At 45.2% G+C, this 21,506-nt stretch overlaps 1 protein-coding gene across 7 annotated transcripts in view; it reads right to left on the bottom strand.

Annotated features, from left to right (window-relative positions):
* Positions 1-21,139, bottom strand: part of FMNL3 (formin like 3) — an 80,000-nt gene extending 58,861 nt beyond the window's left edge. For all 7 annotated transcript variants that reach the window (XR_011363152.1, XR_011363153.1, XM_069970129.1 and 4 more), the window contains exon 1: positions 20,886-21,139. Coding sequence is in view for 5 of the 7 variants with exons in the window: in XM_069970129.1 (XP_069826230.1) it covers positions 20,886-20,993 (108 nt within the window). In the remaining 2 variants the exon portion in view is untranslated. The remainder of the gene's footprint in view (positions 1-20,885) is intronic.
* Positions 21,140-21,506: the final 367 nt, after the last annotated feature.

Raw genomic sequence — 21,506 nt, 5'->3', positions numbered from 1 at the left:
GAACGTGGAAGACTTGGGGACACAGTTAGGCCCCCAGCTGTCATGGCAGTCCATCAGCACCCCAGCAAGACTGTGCGGGGAACAAATGGAAGTAAACTCCTTACAGGTTTACATTTCAAATAGCAGAAATCCAAATGATATTCTAGTTTTAAAAACAGTAGAACGTCCTGAAATACGGGACACATGACATCCTTAAATCATAACTGGATTAAATCACAAGTCTTACATTGTTACCATCCTCATTACATTTCCTGCTAGGGAAAAATATCATTTTGAAGCTATCATGCAACAATGCAACCATAGTTTAACAGAAACCAACAACCAGGGAGCAAGCAAACACTATATTCTATGTAACGTTATCCACATCCCAATCTTTTTGCCCTTCTCCTTAAAAATTCTTGCTAACTTCCAGTTTTCAGCTACAGCCCCTGGTTATCTATACCAACAGAGCCATAGATAACTCAGAGCTTTCATACATTTTACCAGCTCTAAGTTGTATGGAGCTTTAAAGGTGTTATCCGGCATTAGTAAATATTTCATATAGAAAATAATAAGAACCCTATGTTTACATGTCCACACTCCCTCCCACTAACTGCAGATGCTTCACTTCCGAGACTGACACGTCTCAGGACAGCCCGCTCAGCCAATCACAGGCGCACTGCTGTCCGATCTCAGCCAGTAATTGGCTGAGCAGGCTGTCCCAGGATGTGTCAGTCTTGGAAATTAAACCTCTGCAGTAAGCAGGGAACACTGAAACATGACCATCAGGACACCAGGGGAGCACGGAGAGGTAAGCATAGGCTATTATTTTCTATATGACCACAGTTATATAAGAAAAATGTGCTAATTCAGGTAACCCCTTTAAAAGGGAACATCTTACGTTCAAATGGGGTCAGTTCGGCAGGTGATGCAGTTACTGTCCTAAAAAACAACTTTTAGCCTTGCAGCCCGTGCCAAACGGTAGTATCTGTGCCCTAACTTTGCACCACCCCTCCTCCCCACCTAGGAATGCACCTAGAACATTTTCTCCATGCTGAACACTGCACAGCTGCTTAAAGATCCAGCCCATGTGCCGGGCTGACACAGGTGGGGAATAGGAGACATCTGCCTGGAGCATTCCTAATGCTGAAGAGGGCAGGGACGAGGGACTGAGGGGTGGTGTTAGGGCACAGATACTTCAGTTTGGCACAGGGCTGCAAGTTTAAAAGTTGTTTTTTTAGGACAATAACTGCATTACCTGACGAACGGACCCCAGGACAGATCTTGGATTAAAATCAGCTATCTAAAGGTACAAGTGGTTTGGTGGGATCAGATTGTGGGTACAGAGTCGCTTTAAGGCCCACCAACAGGTCATGTTTTGAGGACTTTCGTAGTATTTTACAGGTGACAGAAATAGTCAGAGCAACATGTATTGCCACAGGTGTTCTTTGCATGGGATATCTTCAAAACATAACCTGTTTAGTGGTCCTGGAGGACTGGAGTTTGGGAACGTATCTCTATGGGACTTCTGACATTGGCGACTACCAGAGATTTAATGTTGCAGAGGCTGAGCATAGGCACTGATGCTCCATTCACTTGGGACATGAATGACCTTCATTAATTCTCATGGTCATAGAGGTCAGATCCCACCAAACAGCTAGTTGTCCCTACCCACTTGTCCCTACCCACAGTGTCTTCATAGAAAAGTTAAAAAAAAAAAAAGTTTTCTTTGTCAGATTTGAGGATATTGATGCATGCTCTACTGAACTCCACAACGCTGCTTATCTGGGGCAAAATATATCCATAGGTACGACTACCGAGCTTTCTGGTTGTACCACATCTGCAGAACGCATGAGCCCTAATATGTACATGGAAAGTATAGTAATTCTTCCCATTGGATGAGTAAGAAGGAGTATTAAAAAAAAAATTTCAAATATATCATTATAGCAAAGTAGAAGGTTGGACAATTTTAAACTAGTCTGAAATGAGCTCAACAACTGTAAACAACCAGAATACAACCTTTTCCCAACCTCTTTAGCACCATTTACTGTGTTGACAGAGACTAATTTACAGAACAGATAGGACAAACAATTGTTCAAACTAAAGTTCATGTTAATGTGCTCAGTCAAGAATGAAATAGCAATGCGTGGTTATGGGAAATTCACAGACATGCAGAGTCAGCCCTGGCGCACATCACACAGGGTACAGCTGACCAGAGAGTGGGGGCCCGGAGACACAAACAATAAGCCTTCCTTCAGGCCCGGCTTCAGTCTGCAAACCTGGCAAACTAACTAATGCTGCTTTATGCACCCAATCCATGTCTCCTAACAGTGTACACAGTCACCTAATGATTCATACACACCGCCATAACATTAAAGAGGTATTCCCTTCACATTAAGTTATCTTCTACCTGCAGAACAGAGGTTGCAAGCTGATTTGTGGAGGTCCCAGGACCCCAAAATCACCACCAAACCCCAAATGAACAAAGTTTGGAACCCTCACAGCGAATGAAAGTTGCCCTGCCCGCACACTTGTATTGCGCTCCATTCATTTAGAATTAAAACTTCTCTCTGCTCTCATGATTGGTGGGTAGAGGGGAGCAAAGAGAGAAGTAGACAGTCACTTTGTGTTTATGTGGGCGAGACTTTCCCATAGACTTGCACTGGGAGTCCTCCTCAGTCATGTGACAGAGCTGGGGTGAATACACTTAGCATGGTCTTCACTTGGCTCACCTTAGTGAGTCGTTGGATCAGAGTCAGCCCTCATACAATCAAAACTTCTGACATGTCCCGGTGACATATGAGCTTAAGGAAGTCCATAAGCATCAGAGTTTAAGCAAAAATCCAAAGGTTTTGTTGTGTATCCAAGTACAATAGACAACAGTTGGTAAAGTGTTGGTCTTTATCAAGATTAAAGGGGTCTTCATATTAAAACGTACTTGTCCCCTATGCAAGGGATTGTAGAAAAGTAAGAGTTCATGGGGGGTCCGACCTCTGTGCCTCCCGGCGATCTCCAGATTGGCCCCCGCTCAGCTACAGATTAGCACGTGACCCACAGCTCTATTTATTCTTCATGGAGCCACTGAAAAGAGCCAAGTACAGCACTCTGATCTTTCCAGGGCCCCCATAGAGAATGAGTAGAGCCGCGGGTCACTTGCCAACCCGCAGCTGTATTCAAAACAAAGGAGTCGCGGGCCGATCTGGAGATCGCCAGTGGGTACTGAGATTGGGCCCCTGCGATCCCTTACTTGTTCTCTATCCTGCTATCCTGTGCCTAGGGGAAAACGTTGCCTACTGTACTTGGATATGTAATAAAACCTTTGGATACTGTTGTTAGGTCACCGTGAAACATCAAACGTTTTATAAAAACTCCATTAAATTTGAATATCTGCCACAGATATGTTACCTACCCCTAATATCTCTGGCCTGTGACAGTTCTAAATAAATGCACTTACTGGCCTTGTAACATAACATCCTATGATGCATCCTTCACTAATTTTGCCAAAAACACAGCTCGCTCTCACGTCATTCTGTACAGACTGCTAGACAGGACAGTCTGTAGGTTCCAATTCATTTTTAACTTTGGGAAAACCAATTGCCAATATGTTTTTGGGCGTTTTCATTTGTGTTTGGAGCACAGTACATTATACGATACACACCCATCAGCATCTGCACTCAGAGAGTCACCGCTGACAACTACATCTCTAGTGTTCAGACATCATGTAAAATGTTCTCTGGAAATGGGGATCTCTGAACTGGAAGATGTGTTACAACCAACATTTTTCAAAGAAAATCATGAACTATGGGGCTCCTATAGACTCGACTATCTCGACTGCATAAACAATAATGCAGTCACAATGCACAGGCCACCGCTCATCTCCGGCCCTCAGATTTCCGCACAAACATTTTCTTCTTCTTCTTCACCCCTTCATTCATTAGGGCCAGGAATCAAAACAACACAAGTAAGGGCTGCTGCGAATCCAAATTCACACCACAGAGTATATATGCAGAAGGCATCTTTCATCTCCCATGAAAGAGGATAGCAGGTGCAGGGGAACAAGCAGGAAACAAACAAGAGAAAACACACACATTGTATTAGAACACAATTTCCATTATTTTCATTGGACTGGTCCCCAAAACTAATTACTATGGAATGTTTTATGGACGAGCTACAAAGCCCGGACAGAGCCCTCCATCATACTCTTTATGAGCCAAAGAGCAGCGCCATGTGGCCAGGGACTGCACGGCTGCCTGGTCATCTACCTGCCATGACGTACATCATTGTAGCCTTATTAGATATGTGAACATACCCTAAAGCAGGGATGAGACCTGCAGTTCCCACCATGCCTGGACAGCCAGAGCTAAAGCTGCTGCGTATAAGGACACAGGTGTCTCTTTTGCAAGCTGTGGTAAAATACTCATGGATGATGCACAGGAGCATAGACCCAACAGGGTGTATATTCGAAGGTGACATACAGTTATGGCTGCCAGAGGTAGTCCCGGAGCTAAACCGAATGGCCGGTCTTGACTTTATGTTACATTCTTTATGTTAACCCCATATCATTACGGCGCTCTGGAATCAACAGCTTTCTATGGGTTTACAAAATTTTAGCGGATTTTTAATTCTGCTGTGAGTACGTAAGCACTGCCCCCCCTTAACCCACCGCTGCCTGGTGAATACCTTACCCATCCATGCTATGTCCTGCTTCTGTGGCTCCAGTCTCTCTGACGTCCAGCTCAGCCAATCAGTGGCTGCGGTGGGACAGTGCACTGATTGGCTGAGCGGGATGTCAGGGAGCCACAGAAGCAGGATGGAGCATGGACGGGTAATGTATTAACCGGGCAGCAGTGGGTTAAGGGAGATGGGGCTTTACATACTCACATTGGAATAAAAATTCTGTATCTAAACCCATAGAAAACGACAGCACCGGAAATCGCTGCAATCCAGTACGTGTAAAGGCATGCAAAAAATGAGGCTGGGTTCACACTGTGTTTTTGCTGTCTGTTTAATAGAAAAAAAAACAGATGCATTTGTGTGCATCTCTTTTGATCCATTTTTCTATTGATTTCCATTATAAAAACAGATCAAAATGAAGTGTGAACCCAACCTAATAATAATAATAATAATAATAATAATAATAATAATAAGCCATAAATGTCCTAGATGTAATTGCTCTTTAGCGTCTTTTTCTGCTCATAATAAGCAGACTCTGTATATACAGTAAGGATTATGCCTTTGCTCTCAGTCATAGATCAGACTAATACTATAGATTTCCACACTAAAATATAAAGTCTACAACAAGACGTAGAATACACAACTGAACAGAGTCTAAAAATAACAAAAGTCTTTAAATGTAGAGGCCGGAGATCAGGGATACTGAGATTTCTCCAGACTTATCATCCTGTGACACATGGTGCTTAGTATCTGGGACAGAGTCCCCTTTCTGTGGTTCTGGAATTTCCTTCTCTCAGTCCACAGCTTCCTTTCCAAGACAGAGGAAACGTTCGCGTCTCTACCACATAGGCCCATCCTGAGAGGTTCTGGTGAGCTCTGGTGACACATATCTGGTCACAGGAAGCAGCTGCACGCTGCAGTTTTCATCTTGTATAAAAAAGTTTGGCCAAATCTGTCTGAAGCGGCAGAGACTCTGTTACTTTCTTCACAAGCTGACTGACGGGGTCGTAGTACTGGTGCAAGCTCTGAAGCTTCATTCTTGTTTACCAACCCTCATACTACCCTTAACAGGGTACTCATGGTTGCAAGTTACTGCAGCTTTGTCCCATTCAAGTGAACTGGGCTCCACAGCATTACCCTGCACCACTGGTACTGAAGGACAAGATGCAGATAAGAGTGCTGGTAAACACTGTAGTAGAATAGTTACACTTAATGTAGTTTAATGATTCTTAAAGCCAAAATTATACTTTGCCAAAACTAAAAAACTTACCTCAGTGTGGTGCACAGAGCAATCTGAACAGGAAATCTAATAACAATAAGCCAGGGATGCATGAAGCATCCCTGACTAATGGTGGTTTTACACGGAACGATGTATCGATAACGAATTTGAACGATAATCGTACGTGTAAACGCAGCGAACGATCAAGCGACGAGTGAAAAATCGTTCATTTTGATCTTTCAACATGTTCTCAAATCGTCGTTGATCGTTCGCAAAAAATTCGCAGATCGTTCAGTGTAAACAGTCTTTCAACGATTTCCCCTATGTGTGAGATGGGCTTAAGCGATCGCAAAACGATGGCAAAACGAATATTCCGTACGATGTATCGTTCCGTCTAAACGCCGATCGTTATAAAAAAAAAAATTGTTCATTCAAAATCGTTAATCGTGCGATTGGGCAAATTATAGCTCCATGTAATACCACCATTACTGTATGGAGTTTACATCTACAGTGCAACAGAAACTAATGTACTAATGACATCTTGTGGATCACATACACAGTAAAATGTTCAGAGCAGATATACTGTATACTTTGTGAAACCGTGGTAATAAACCATTTGACCCCACATGGTATCAAAATTGTATCGTCCAACAAACAAATGCCGATTATATGATGAAACAATGTGTCAGAGAGCCTATATTAAAGAGGCTGCAGCAATCGCATGATTGCAGAGGTGCCAGGAGATGGCATCTTGTTGACAATATAATTTTATAAGAACCCTTTAACTACTTACTATACAAAACTACAGGAATCCCACTAAAAGTTTGCAGGGACATAATAAGACCCTGTGAGTGTAACATGGAGCAATGACATCTTGGGATATAAACTAGGTCTTTGAAGAAATGCAATCCAGCATGTAACAGCTGGAGAACATTATCCTAAAGGGTCTATCAGCCACTGGGATAGAATGCGGGCATTGAGAATCCCTGGGCAGTAAATCTGCACAAACGCACTTATCTATAGGAGGGAATTTAGGGCCGTTTTACACGGTCTGATATTAAGGAAAAGCGACTGGCTGAGCATAACAGAAGCCCCAGACGTCTTCTGCTATGCTCAGCCAATGGCAGCTAAGCAGCTGATGACACGCTGTAGGAGGCCGGCATAAGGGAGGGCTGGGGCAATCAGGCCGGCCTCCTGAAGATGATGTGATTGTCCCAAGATGGCGGCCGGGGTCGACAGTGATTCCGTGAGTATACAGCATCACACTTCCAGGTCCACGGTCAGAGGCGGGGGGGAAACGTGGGGAAGGGGGCCATTCACTTAAATAACACACATTACAATGTTGTATAACTTTGTAATGTGTGTTGTTTAGTGAAAAAATGTTTTACATCACTCTACCATTTTAAGACAACGATCAGCTGACATTGTCCATGATCGTTGCCTTTTAAACATTACTTATTACACCAAAAGATTATTGCCGGAATGGCTGGTAATTGGACAAGTACGACTGATAATAGATTCTCTCCACTGCAACACAAAGCGATAGACGTATTCCCATGTGTAAGTGACAGCTGCACCTTGGTTCCTCCATTATTAAACATGAAGAATTCCTCTGGCGGTTCACACCATTAGCTTAAGTGCAGGGATAACAGTTGTAGCCTTAAATTGCAATCATCATCATCAAAATTTTCATTCTACCAACTTACTATAGAGATAAAGAAGAGAATAATACCGCAGAAGGAGATGGGGATACTAGGTGCAACACGTCCAACTTATTGACTATGTCATTACCATCCTGGGTGACTTCAGAAAGTGTTTTTGACTGTACTGTTAAAATCAGATTAGGCCAACAAATGCCCACTACTGGCCCTTTAAGTGGCATCTAAAACTAACTAAAAAAGGCTGTGATTAATAGCAGACTGTAGAAAAAAAAATATCCTAGAAATTGGAGAAAGAGTTGGAAAAAGACGGTTCACTGTAAGTCATCAAGCTCTCAAAATTTCTTCCATGAATAAGGAAAGCCACAAAAATGTGCTTCTTTTCCAGGGCATCACAACACGCCTGTCTCTCCACTGCTTACCATGCATTACCCAAGCTGACTGCTTTACCACTAGGGCGATATAAAGTGAGGATCCAGATGCCAAACTGCTGCACTTTATCCACTGGACGGGACTGGGAGAGGACTGATCTCTAAGCAAACAAATGCAAACCTTCGAGGGTTTATACTTTTTAAAAAGTCACTTTATTTTATGTCTGTAATAATTCTGGATGTAAAATGCAACTGAATGTAAGGAGACATCTAACATTGAATTTTAATAGTAAAAAAAAAGTGCAGTTTTTGCCCTCCAATAACTTTTTGAGCACACACAGTGGCCTAATTTTCCCGTCAGCTGTCGGCCACACATCTACTATTACACAAGGATATGTGCGGCCTGGATAGTTTAGCAGGTTGGAGCAGCCCAATTGCTGGCTCTACTACATAGGCTGTCCGCAGCCTCCGGTGGAACTTCAGAGCTGATCTCTGAAGTGACAGACCGATCAGCCAATCACTGGCCGTGGCACTGTCATGTCACAACCAGCGATTGGCTGAGCGGTCTGTCACTTGGGAGACCGGCTCTGAAGTTGCACCGGTGACAGCGGGGAGAAGACAGGAAAAGGTAATGTAAGAACTTTATTTATTTATTTACAGATTCGTCAGCTGTCGGTTGGGCATCGTAGCAATGTATGGTCGGGGGCTGATGATTTTAGGTCAGAAACAAAAGACACCATCAGCTGATGATTGCTGCCTTTATTACACAGAGCAATGTAATAAATACAAACACACCACATTTTTGCAATCTTTTTTTTTTTTCCCTCTTCACAAAAAAACAGATGGAAAAACAGATGCATTTGTGTGCATCTGTTTTGATCCATTTTTCCATTGACTTCTATTATTTAAAAAAAATGGATCAAACGCATACATTTTTTAACGTACATGAAAACATGGTCGACTACATTTCTGTGTACGTTTAAAAAAAACGAATGCTTCTTAATGCATTTTTTATAGTGGAAGTCAATGGAAAAACAGATCGAAACAGATACACACAAATGCATCCGTTTTTGCAAAAATGTAGTGTGAACCCAGCCTAATACTGGCGGAATTTTGGTTTTTATCTACCCCTTACCCAAGCATTTATGTATAAAGAGTCCCGCCTGGACAACCCCTTTAAAAAATGTATAGTGGTACAATCTGGTATTGTGGCCCTCGCACCAGGACAGGTTGTGCACTTGCTTTAGATGAACAGTTGGCTATAGGGGCTTAAAAGATCTATTTCCCTGTCTGAGTTGCTAATCCTTTCCATTTTAAGAAGGCCCAAGGCCAGTTATACAAGGGTGTAGTATGGCTGTGTTGGACCCCTGGTCATAAATACATCTGTATTACGCTTGTGTGATATTGGCCTTACTGTATAAGCTAAAGGTGTAACATGAATGGCTTTTATCAGAAAGAGACACAGGTGGGAAAGAAAGGAAATGTTCTGGAGGACATAAATCTGGACTGATGAGGTGTACATAGACAGGCAGGTCACAGATAAGCACAACGTGAAGGAGAGTCACTAGACCCAGAGCAGAAGAAATGTCTATATTACGGCAAGCAATAAGACAAGCTGTCTTTCCCCTAAACCCAACTCCCTAGTGAATTCCTGGAGGTGAAGGAGTTTCTGTGATTTTTCTTCTGTCACTTCAGCAGCTGCTAAAAGGCAATGTCAACATAATTATTTTCTATCTGTAATCTGCAACCTGAGAGAGATCTCCCATCTGGCAGTGGGAGAGTCGGCCTGAATCCCAGCCAGAACATGAACATCTTGGTTACTGGGATGATTTATTTAGAAACCCTTACATCTTGTACAAAGGGGAGGTATAATTACAAAGCACTGCACATGGTGCCCTGGTATTGCTATGGAGAATTTATATTTAGACCTGTTGCATTAGTCCTGCTGGCAGGTATGGAATTTTCCACAAAGCTTGCACTGGGCCAGTCAAAAAGATAGGCAAGATAAATAGAAAAACAAACATTAATTCTAGAGAGGAGCGAACCTCAAGCAACCTTGTGCGGCATTTGATTATCAGTGATAGAAGAAGTTGGATGCAGCCCTAAGGACTATGTACTATGGAACGGAATTTAGAGCTCCCAGCATCATGACTTATTATGATGCTGAGAGCTCCACAACTGTTTAAAGGAAATCTGTGACTAGGTTTATACCACATTAAATAAGGGCAGCATAAACTAGTGACAGAAAGGCTGTACAGATCAGTGTATTACTTCCATCATTCTGTTGAGCTTTTTTGATTTGCAGGAGAATAAGATTCTTGACACATCCCTCCCCTCCACCCTCCACATGCTGATTGACAGGTGACTGCCTATACACAGCATAGATAGATAACTGCCAATCAGCAGCTGGTGGGTGGAGTTTTCTGCTTCTCATGAATATTGATCCACATAATGGAGATGACTACCATGTCCATGTTATTCTGGAGGATATCTCAGAATCGGCAGTGCAGAACATTGTTCTGTTCAGCTTCTCTGTCACTAGTGTATGCTACCCTTAGATTGGACACCATAAACCTACTGACAGAGTCTCTTTAAATCTTCGCGCTACTGTACTGACACTTCAGAAGCAGCAGGACAACCAGCTTTGTTATATTGCAGGTCACCTCTGATGGCTGTAAAAAGACGCTGTGTAACTAGTACATTGTCTTTTCTTACTCTGGATTTAGAAGTCCAATAGGTGGGCTCATCATTAACTGACAGCTGTAGGAGTAGGACCACCCACTGGACTCCAAAGCCTTAGGCCCCATTCACACGTCCGTGTCAGTTTTACTGTCAGGAAATCCTGATCAGGAGGCCTTAAAGCGTAACGGTCATATTTTTTTTATTGCAGAAATCAGTAGTATAAGCGATTTTAAGAAACTCTGTAATAGGTTTTATCAAAAACCAAAAAGCCTCCTTCTATACTCAAGAAGCAATCTCCCAGCCTGCCCCCCTGACTTCTTATCTGTGCATTATCAGGCAAACACGTCTTCATTACAGAGAAGCCAGTGAAGACGGGCTCTGCTCTCTCCATTGTAAGCCTATGAAGGGGGGAGGGGCTGAGGGAGATGAGGGAGCAGGAAGAGGTGACATGAAGGTCAGCTGTTTGTAGACTCTCTGGGCACCTAAACCGCAGGATTCTGGGGTCAGAAAGGTCAGTGCTTATCTATGAACTTACTGAGAGAAGATTGCAGGGTGTTGTGCTTTGCAAGACTGCTCCGTGCTCAGTCACTCCTAACAGCCCCTCCCCTCTCCATAGCCACATAATGGAGACAGAAATCCTGCTGCTTCTGCAGTGAGGGGGGAGGCTGGGAGATTGCTTTTTCACTACAGAAGGAAACTCTTTTGGTTTATAAAACCTAATACAGAGTTTCTTAAAATCGCTTGAACTGTTGATATTTAATGTTTTCAAAAAAATGGCCCTGAAATTACGCCCTGAAGTTACGCTTTAAATGTCATCAGGAAAGTTTTAGGATTTCCTGACAGTAATCCGTTTTTACCTTCAGGAAACCATCAGGAAAAACCTTCAGGATTTCCTGATCAGAAGATAAATAGGACACGATCAGAGATGTATTTCTGCAAACTGGATGGTCACAGCTTGCAGAAGTACTCCCAGAACTCCCATCATGCCCGGCTGACAGGTCATGATGTAAGTTGTACTTCTGCAGTCTGTGGTCTACCAGGTTGCAGGACATGATGGGAGTTGTACTTCTGCAACCTGGATGGCTGCAGAAGTACAACTCCCATCATGACTTGTCAGCAGGGGCATGGTGGGAGTTGTACTTTTGCAACCTAGATGGCCACAGGCTGCAGAAGTACAACTCCCATCATGGCCTGTCAGCAGGACATGGTAAGAGTTGTACTTCTGCAACCTGGATGGTTGCAGAAGTACAACTCCCATCATGACCTGTCAGCAGGGCGAGGATGTGCCGCGAGTGGCCGCGGGGGGGGGGGGGGCCTTGCCGCGGGCGGGGGAGACGTTTACAGCGGGTCGGGGAGGAAGAGGCAGCAGGAGGCCGGGGCAGACCGGGGATCAGCGGCGGAAGGTGGTCTGGGTAAGTGGAGCTCCGGATGCTTTCCTGATGTGCATCAGGAAAGCGTCCGGGCCGGAACGGACACCCTTCCGGAAATTTCCGGAAGGGTGTCCGTGTCCAATGAAAGTCAATGCGTCCAGAAATCCGTCCGGATTTCCTGATAGGAAATCCGGGTGGTTTTTCCGGACGTGTGAAGGTGGCCTATAAGCAGAGTTTTTTTTTTGTTGTTGTTGATAAAAGAGAAAACATCATAATAAAGTCAATGTTCACGTAATAAAAGAAGGATGCTTTAATCCTGCAATGGCATTCATCAAAAAGACAGCTGATACTGTGGATTTCTAAAGGTGGAACAGTGCGACAGAACTTCACATCACAGGAATCTATGCATATATTCTAAACCAAGGCCAAACGCTGGAAAAGAAATTCTAATGGAATCAGGAAGGCATGGGGGTGGGGGTGAAACCGGTGCGCCTGACCATTCAGGAAACCCGCTTCTAACCGGTGATAAATCCATAATAACTCACTTCAGAAAGCGGATGAGCTGAAACAATTACAACTTACAAAGACTTCTGGGAGATCTACTATATTCAAAATACAAGGTCTCTATTCACACAGGGTGTCAGTTAGAAGGAAATGCAAAGATTTTCATTGATTTTACCAGTCATCTAACAATCTGGAGAAAATGGATCAGAAAGTCTGCAGACCCCCCCCCATTTACTTGTACAGTATCAGAATTCTGGGCCATGTGGCAACCTGCCTTTGGTAGTGAATACAGTTGCTGTGTTTATTAAAGGGAATATTGTTGTAAGCAATTTTAGGGCTCAGAATGGTTAACAGACTACCTTTAAAGGGATATTTTAACATTTGCCAACCTTCAGTAGTCCCAATAAAAAAAAAATAATAAAGAAGTGGAGTAGTGAAGAAGAGAACTGCGCTCAGGACACCGGCAGTGGCAGAGGGCTGGCTGGGTAAACAGACAGGGCCACATATTAAATAAACATTCCTAAAAGGACAATCCCTTTAATGGGGTTTTCCAGACTTAAGAAAACATGGCCACTTTCTTCCAGAAACAGCACCACTCCTGTCCTTAGTTTGGGTGTGGCTTTTGCAGCTCAGTTTCACTGAAGTGAATGGAGGTTAATTGCAATACCACACACAGCCTGAGAACAAAGGTGGCGCTGTTTTTGCAAGAAAGCAGCTGTGCTTTTTCTAATCCTGGATAACCTCTTTAAGGACAAATAGATAAAAGTATCAGACTGGTGTGTTTGTCGTCTGTTACCATGGAGACACATAGATGCAAAGTTTCACTATTTCTGATTTTAGATGCATTGAAACAGTAAAAAAAAAATGGTTCCACAAGTGGACATAGCCTTAAAATGAACAAAAACAAAAATTTTAATATCTTCTTTTCATCTAGTTCCTACAAAATCTATAACCTCCAATTATATAAGCCATCGGCTGGGAACAGATACTTTATGTCTATTTTGACAAGAATCCTCCGTTTTGGTGGCCATACCCCACGTAATTATACAGTGTACAGTGACCATTTTAACTTCTGTGAACTGAAATAACCTAAAAAAAAGAGAACTATAAAATCTAACTATATTCAATAAATTCATCTATAGAGATGTGTAAACCCACACATACACACTTGATATCGCAGCCTTTATCAGATGGTAGAACCCTTGAAGCTGCTACCTCCCATACATTTTCAGGACTTAAAGCTGTATTGTCTAAGGGTACAAAGTCACTGGGCGGATCTGCAGCAAGTTTCTCGCAGCAAATTTGAAGCGAGACCCGCTGCGGATCCGTGCCCTGTACAGTCTTGGGGAGACAAACCTGCAGCAGGATGCACGTCCCGCTGTGAGTCTGTCCGCAGCCCACCCAGTTAACCCCCGGCCGCCGGAGCCTATACATCCCCTGATCCCTGCTCCGGCTTGCTTCAGGGCTCCCGGTGTCTTCACGTCCCGCTCAGCCAATCAGTGCATTGATTGGCTGAGCGGGACCTGCCGGGAACCCCCGAAGCAAGCCGGAGCGGGGACCAGGTGATGTATAGGCTCGAGGCCAAGGGTTAACGGGGCAGGCTGCAGACAAACTCACAGCGGGATGTGCATCCTGCTGCGAGTTTGTCTGCCATAGACTGTACAGGGCAGGGATCCGCAGCGGGTCTCGCTGCGAATTTGCTGCGAGTAACTCGCTGCGGATTCGCCAAGTGAGTTTGTACCCTGTAAATCTAAAAAAAAAAACATATGAACTGAATCAGTTAGTACAGATAGTCCAGGAAATCCTTTAGAGCAGTGCTTCTCAAAGTGTGAGGCGCCCCCTAGTTGTTGGTGAGGCCCAGCTGAGGAACCAGTTTTCACAAAGTAACTATGATCTGCACAGTCCTTTTAGTGTTTGCAAAAATCTCCATATTAGCAACATTATTATTTTGTACTTGCTTTATTGGTATAAAGAGCTTGGAAATAAAGAGACTGGTAAAAGGAGCCCTAGCATTATTTTCACCACAGAAAGTGAGGCCCAGGCTCCCTCTTGGTCAGTCTGGTGAGGCCCAGGCATTGCCTTGGTCTGTTGGGTGAGGCTCCAGTAGAAAAAGTTTGAGAAGCACTGCTTTAGAGTGACCGTATATCCCCACAGACTTTACAACGAGATGTCTATACCAAATTATGTCCTTCAACCAGGTAACAGTATGAGCCAATAGAAGGGTTTTTCAATTTATTAAAACTAAAATGTGTAGCTAATATTACACATATATATATATATATATATATATATATATATATATATATATAAATTTTTAAATAGATTATACTCACCTCACCCAATCCAGAGTTGGTACTCTAGTCCATCTGGTCCCTCTGTTTACTTGCCCTGATCATGCACTGTTCCAGCTCTCTTGATGACTTTCCAAGCCCACTGCGGCCAGTCACTGGGGCTGCAGCAGGTTTGGAGCATCATAAGGAAAGAAGAAAGAATGTGTTCAGCTCAAGTAGACAGAGAGGCTGGGGTGGACTGCAGTGCTGGACTAGGTAAGTGGAGTATGATCTATTATATTTTAAATGGGTTTTTATGGGTTCAAAAAAACATGACCGCTTTCTTCCAGAAACAGCACCACTCCTGTCCTAAGTTTCAGTGTGATTTGAAGCTCATTTCCATTGAAGTATATTGCGATACCAATATAGCTGTTTCTGGATAACCCCTTTAGAGGGAATCCGCCAACTGCTCTTCAGGTTCCCTCTATAAAAGCAACACTGAATAAAAATTAAATTAAATTACCCACTGAAAGGGAACCAGTCATGCAAATGTAATCCAGTCTGCAGGTAGCAGTATACAGAGCAGGAAAAGCTGGCATATATATACAGTTTGTAAAATGGTCAGTTAAATCTCCGCTTATTAAAGCTTTGGTGTCCAGTGGGTGGTCCTGCTCAGTGACTGACAGCAGTCAATCACTGATGAGCCCACCTACTGGACTTCTAAATCCAGAATAAGCAAAGATAATGTACTAGTTATACAGAGTCTTTCCTCATTCATCGGAGCTAACCTGCAATACAGCAACATGTATGGTGCCATTGGGGGGGGGGGAAAATCACCCTTTAAAACTCCTGTATAACTTTATAACTTCAAACTGGAAGTTAACCTGAGAAGATAGTTTGCCAAAATTATTTTAAGGGTACAACAATAACTCATTCATAAAATATAATAAAATCAAACAGATTACAGATCATTCTAGCCTCATACCAGCAGTCACACATCCCCAAGGTGTGGAGGTTTGGGATCATTTGCTCCTTCACAGCCAAGAAATGCTGCCATCATTGTGGGAACTATGAATATGTCATTGTAACAGAGAGTCCCTATGGAGAAAGTCCGCTCTTCGATCCATAAAACTAAATAGTTACTGGGTAAAGCAGCACAATGGTGACTCATGATGCAAATGAAAGTCTGAGCAGGAACTGAAAGTTTGGATTGCACTGGTGAGATCAGGCACAAAAACCTAGAAGTGCGTTGGACTTAAAATTCCTCAACAGCAAGGTGGGGGTACATATTAAATTGTAGAAGCATTGTATTAAAATGGTGGTGCAACAAGGTATTTGGATTAGGGTGTTTTTTTATTTTGGGATATAGAAATGATATAACTGAGACTTATGGTGCGTTTACACAGGCAGATTTAGGAATGGACTTGAAAAGACAGGGAATCTCAGTCTTTTCTTTATGACCTGCACCCTGTTGATAGTCTGTTCCTGGCTTTGGCTTAAAAAAATCTGTCAGATAAATCTCTCTGTGTAAACGCACCATAAAACAGGTAATCCCACCTCTAGGACCTGCATCTTTTTCCAGAACAGGAAGACCATAATCCATGAATAAATGGAGCATATTGATAGCTCTGGACAGGGTCACTTTGAATAAATGCTGGGATGTTTCACACACTGTGTAATGTGTATACTACATGCACAACAACATGGCATATCCAGAAGGGAACAAAAACTTGAAAGTGCAATGCAAATAAAGGAAACCGTAACGATAGAGGTTCTGCTCAGGTCACAAGCTCACCCTATGTCATCCACATAAAGTGAAACTATTATATATACGTATCAGCCTGTTATGTTCTAGCCAGAAATCCCCTTTGTATTAAAAAAAAAAAAAACCCTGAGAGAAATTCTCAGATGAATGATTGAGAAATTCCCACGTGTAATCTGGACAACTTCTTCTTTGTGGTTTAAAGGAAACTCCAATGAGACAGACAGATGTAAGTTCCCCATGAATGATGATATCATTACCCTGTACCCCTATAGTACTACAGCAGTGTCCAGCTACAGGCAAAGCTCATCTCCCCTGCCCACACGGCCATAGCTGGCCAATAGATGATTATGTTTTATCCTAATTTTATAGGAACCCTTTAAAAACTAAACTGGAAGACAAAAAGGGTTGGTTTGGACGGCATTTTAACACCTACCAAGTCCATTACACATCTCCCATCCTATTGTGTGACCTAACCAGGTGAGCCCCGAAACTGTGTCCCATACACAAGACTCAATGCCATGGGCTCCTATTCATATGCGTTATGGCAGATACTGCCGTACAGTCTGCAGCAGGTTATACAGAGTATACAGCCAGTATTTCCTGTGTTTTCAATGGTCATTCCTGTAGTGCATTAGCCATTGTTCGGCAGTCTTTTCCGACGATGAATACGCTTTACCCCTCCCTAATGGAGACTTTATGAAGAATACAAAGTAGTATCTACTCATAATCCATAAGCTTATGATGAAAATATACAATAAATTATGCCCCCCACCCCCGACTCCCAAGTATGCTTTGATCAGCTGAGTGTGCATGTTTGCCCTCATAGGGAGAGGGATGTGCAGCTGCCCGAGACCCCCAGCGCCACTTATCTCAAGGGATACAAAGTATCAGATGTGTTAAATCCTGTCATAGCACTGATCATACACTGAGGAACAGTCAGGCTGCCCCATACAACCTGTCATTGCTTCATGGGGCCAGCTTAAAGTTTCACTAAAATTTAAAGGGAATCTGTCAGCTGCAATTCATGTTCCAACCAGCTGTTGGGTCAAAGAGACACATGGTACCTTTTCATATGTCTGTCCAATATAGAAAAATGCCTTTATTTTCTGATGCCAAGTGTCAATGAGGCTTTCACAAGCCCTTGAAGTGCTGAGGTCTGTAACACCTCCTCACTCCCCCTCCCATCCCTGCTTGATTGACAGTCAACTGAGCGCAGCTTCCAAACCTCACACCTGTGAACAATTTGCACAGTGCAGGAAGGAGAATGTCTCCTGCAGCACGGAGAGACCGGGAGAGAAGCGCTCAGCTGAACGCTTCTGCCTGCTCATTCTAGTGACCCCAAACAAGTTCCCATAACCACGACAGACTGTTCTTGCAGTCCACACAGTATCTGAACAGAGGGTGTGATGTTAGAAGCTCACAATCACCATCTACAAATAGACGAACTGAGGATTACAACAGGGGTGCGTGGTCAGGACTTGTGGTCAAAAGTCATAGAATTGCAGCATGAAACTAAGGGTAGGTTCAGACTACGGAATCCACGCAGATAAATTCTGGCAGATTCCGAGGCTCACACCCGTTCATGGCGGCGTGCATATCCACCCGTGCCATAGATACCATTCTATGGCTGGGCCGATTCTACTGTCCTCCAAAGAATAGACATGTCAGTTCTTTTGGCGGACATCTGAATCAACCCGGCCATAGAATGGTGTCTATGGCACGGGCGGATATGCGCACCGCGGTGACCGGGTGTGAGCCACAGAATCCGCCAGAACTTATCCGTGTGGATTCCGTAGTCTGAACCTACCCTAAGGATGGAATCACATTTGCAAGAAACATATAAAAAAAAAGAGAGAATCCAACTCCTGGTCAAAGTCAGTTCTGTTCAGTGGCTGTAAAACGGAAGTGCACTACACATCCCAGCATGTCCTGTGTTGCTGCTATAGATAGGGGAGAGCCATCCACAGGAACTCATCCTCCACTTTTTATTGTTGCCGTCAACACCTCATCAGATAAGAGGGAGAAGAGCAGAGTATAGTGAAAAAGCGTGTCCTGAAAGGGAAGCACGACTTCATCAGGGAACCTGTGAGGAATCAGTCACTAAGCAGTTAATTATGGCATCCTAAATCGCTGGCAAGATTAAGATGGACAATCCAGGATAATCTGTGATGGCCTGATGTCAGTCGTCCCCCATGCACTCCTTGTAGAGTCTAATCCATCTATACTACTGCAAACAGTCCGCACCAAGCCCAAGTGTTACACATAGAGCCATGCGGCCACACACAGGTGGACAGGACTGACAGCCGCTCTCTGCTGGGCTGGAAATGCATCTTGTGCTCCATAAGAAATAGCTGTCTAATGGAGCCGCCTTATAACACGCCCTCTATATAGAGTTATGCACAAATTCCTCAATTCCCTACAGAGACTTCAGCCGAGCCAGGGAAAAATCTCCACTGAGGAGGAAAAAGAAGGGAAAGAGACAGATCTCCAGACCCAGGCGGTATACATGAGGTCAGGTCTATTGCACAGGCAGTATACATGAGGCCAGACCTATAGCACAGGCGGTATACATGAGGCCAGACCTATAGCACAGGCAGTATACATGAGGCCAGACCTATAGCACAGGCAGTATACATGAGGCCAGACCTATAGCACAGGCGGTATACATGAGGTCAGGCCCATAGCACAGGCAGTATACATGAGGTCAGGTCTATAGCACAGGCACTATACATGAGGTCAGGTCTATAGCACAGGCAGTATACATGAGGTCAGGTCTATAGCACAGGCAGTATACATGAGGTCAGACCCATAGCACAGGGCAGGGTATTGCCATTACACTGTATATGGTATAGAACATGTCCTAAGGCTCAGTTCACACTATTCCATGGTTTGATATCTCATGCTGCTGGACACCCACCGTATGAACCAAACACTAGAGGATCCCGGCATAAGATTAGACCCAGCAGATAAATAAATCTGTGCAGCTGTAGTCTGCCCGTCTGTGGTTCAATACCATAGTATACTGTGCCAGTGCTCCCACCTAGGGCACAGTACACACTCTGCCCCCACCAGGGGTATCACCAACCACTCTGCTCTCACCAGGGGCATCGCCATCCTCTCTGCCCTCACCAGGAGTATCACCACCATCCTCTCTGCCCTCACCAGGGGTATCACCACCATCCTCTCTGCCCTCACCAGGGGTATCACCACCATCCTCTCTGCCCTCACCAGGGGTATCGCAATCCTCTCTGCTCTCACCAGGGGTATCGCAATCCTCTCTGCTCTCACCAGGGGCAGCACCATCCTCTCTGCCCTCACCAGGGGCAGCACCATCCTCTCTGCCCTCACCAGGGGCAGCACCATCCTCTCTGCTCTCACCAGGGGCAGCACCATCCTCTCTGCCCTCACCAGGGGCAGCACCATCCTCTCTGCCCTCACCAGGGGCAGCACCATCCTCTCTGCCCTCACCAGGGGCAGCACCATCCTCTCTGCCCTCACCAGGGGCAGCACCATCCTCTCTGCCCTCACCAGGGGCAGCACCATCCTCTCTGCCCTCACCAGGGGTATCGCCATCCTCTCTGCCCTCACCAGGGGTATCACCACCATCCTCTCTGCCCTCACCAGGGGCAGCACCATCCTCTCTGCCCTCACCAGGGGCAGCACCATCCTCTCTGCCCTCACCAGGGGCAGCACCATCCTCTCTGCCCTCACCAGGGGTAGCACCATCCTCTCTGCCCTCACCAGGGGTATCACCACCATCCTCTCTGCCCTCACCAGGGGCAGCACCATCCTCTCTGCCCTCACCAGGGGCAGCACCATCCTCTCTGCCCTCACCAGGGGCAGCACCATCCTCTCTGCCCTCACCAGGGGCAGCACCATCCTCTCTGCCCTCACCAGGGGCAGCACCATCCTCTCTGCCCTCACCAGGGGTATCACCACCATCCTCTCTGCCCTCACCAGGGGTATCACCACCATCCTCTCTGCCCTCACCAGGGGTATCACCACCATCCTCTCTGCCCTCACCAGGGGCAGCACCATCCTCTCTGCCCTCACCAGGGGTATCACCACCATCCTCTCTGCCCTCACCAGGGGCAGCACCATCCTCTCTGCCCTCACCAGGGGTATCGCCATCCTCTCTGCCCTCACCAGGGGTATCACCACCATCCTCTCTGCCCTCACCAGGGGCAGCACCATCCTCTCTGCCCTCACCAGGGGCAGCACCATCCTCTCTGCCCTCACCAGGGGCAGCACCATCCTCTCTGCCCTCACCAGGGGCAGCACCATCCTCTCTGCCCTCACCAGGGGTATCCCCAGCCCCGCACACAGCCTCCCCCGGGCACATCCTCTCTATTGTCCCGTCACATCAGCCCCATAAAGTTACTTCACAACTCACCAAGACCAGGGCGAATCTCTCCTCCAGCTCCCCCGGGTCCGGCATCGGGACTTTCAGAGGTAACAATGGGGTTCCCGGGACTCCCCCGGCGCTCTCCGCGTTACCCATGTTCGGGACCCCGGTACACTGCACCCCAAAAGCCGGGTGTCCCCCTTATCCCGTGCGCGCCCCCGCTACAGCAACAAAAAGTCCCCGGGACCCATCCTTTGTACTGGAGAGTCCCGCCTCACAGCCCACACTGCGCTCCGCTCCATTCACCCAGCCGCACTCCCCAAGCCACGCCCCTCATCCCTGTCGACATTGGTGCGCCGCCTGATATACTGGTCGCTCATTGGAGGAGAGCTCGCCTGTGGAATTCCAGTCACACAGCGCCCTCTACAGCTTTCCTGTGACAGGGCGATGCAACAGTTGTCCCAGTGTAACTTCTCACAAACTTTACAACGTATAGTGTACGGACTGTACCTGTTGTGACGTCATCATTGTTTTTGTGACGTCATCCCATACACTCAGGCCCAGATTATATGAAGTCATATTTATCTATATTCATGTGCACTTTCCTACGGGGGAATGTATCCCGCTGCCCTATAGTAAAATTTTCTTTATTGCCCATAGCAACCAATC

Source organism: Dendropsophus ebraccatus, chromosome 5 (assembly GCF_027789765.1).
Source record: "Dendropsophus ebraccatus isolate aDenEbr1 chromosome 5, aDenEbr1.pat, whole genome shotgun sequence".
NCBI lineage: Eukaryota > Metazoa > Chordata > Amphibia > Anura > Hylidae > Dendropsophus > Dendropsophus ebraccatus.
The sequence above is the reverse complement of the archived record's forward strand: the minus strand, read 5'-3'. Positions and strand labels throughout refer to the sequence as shown.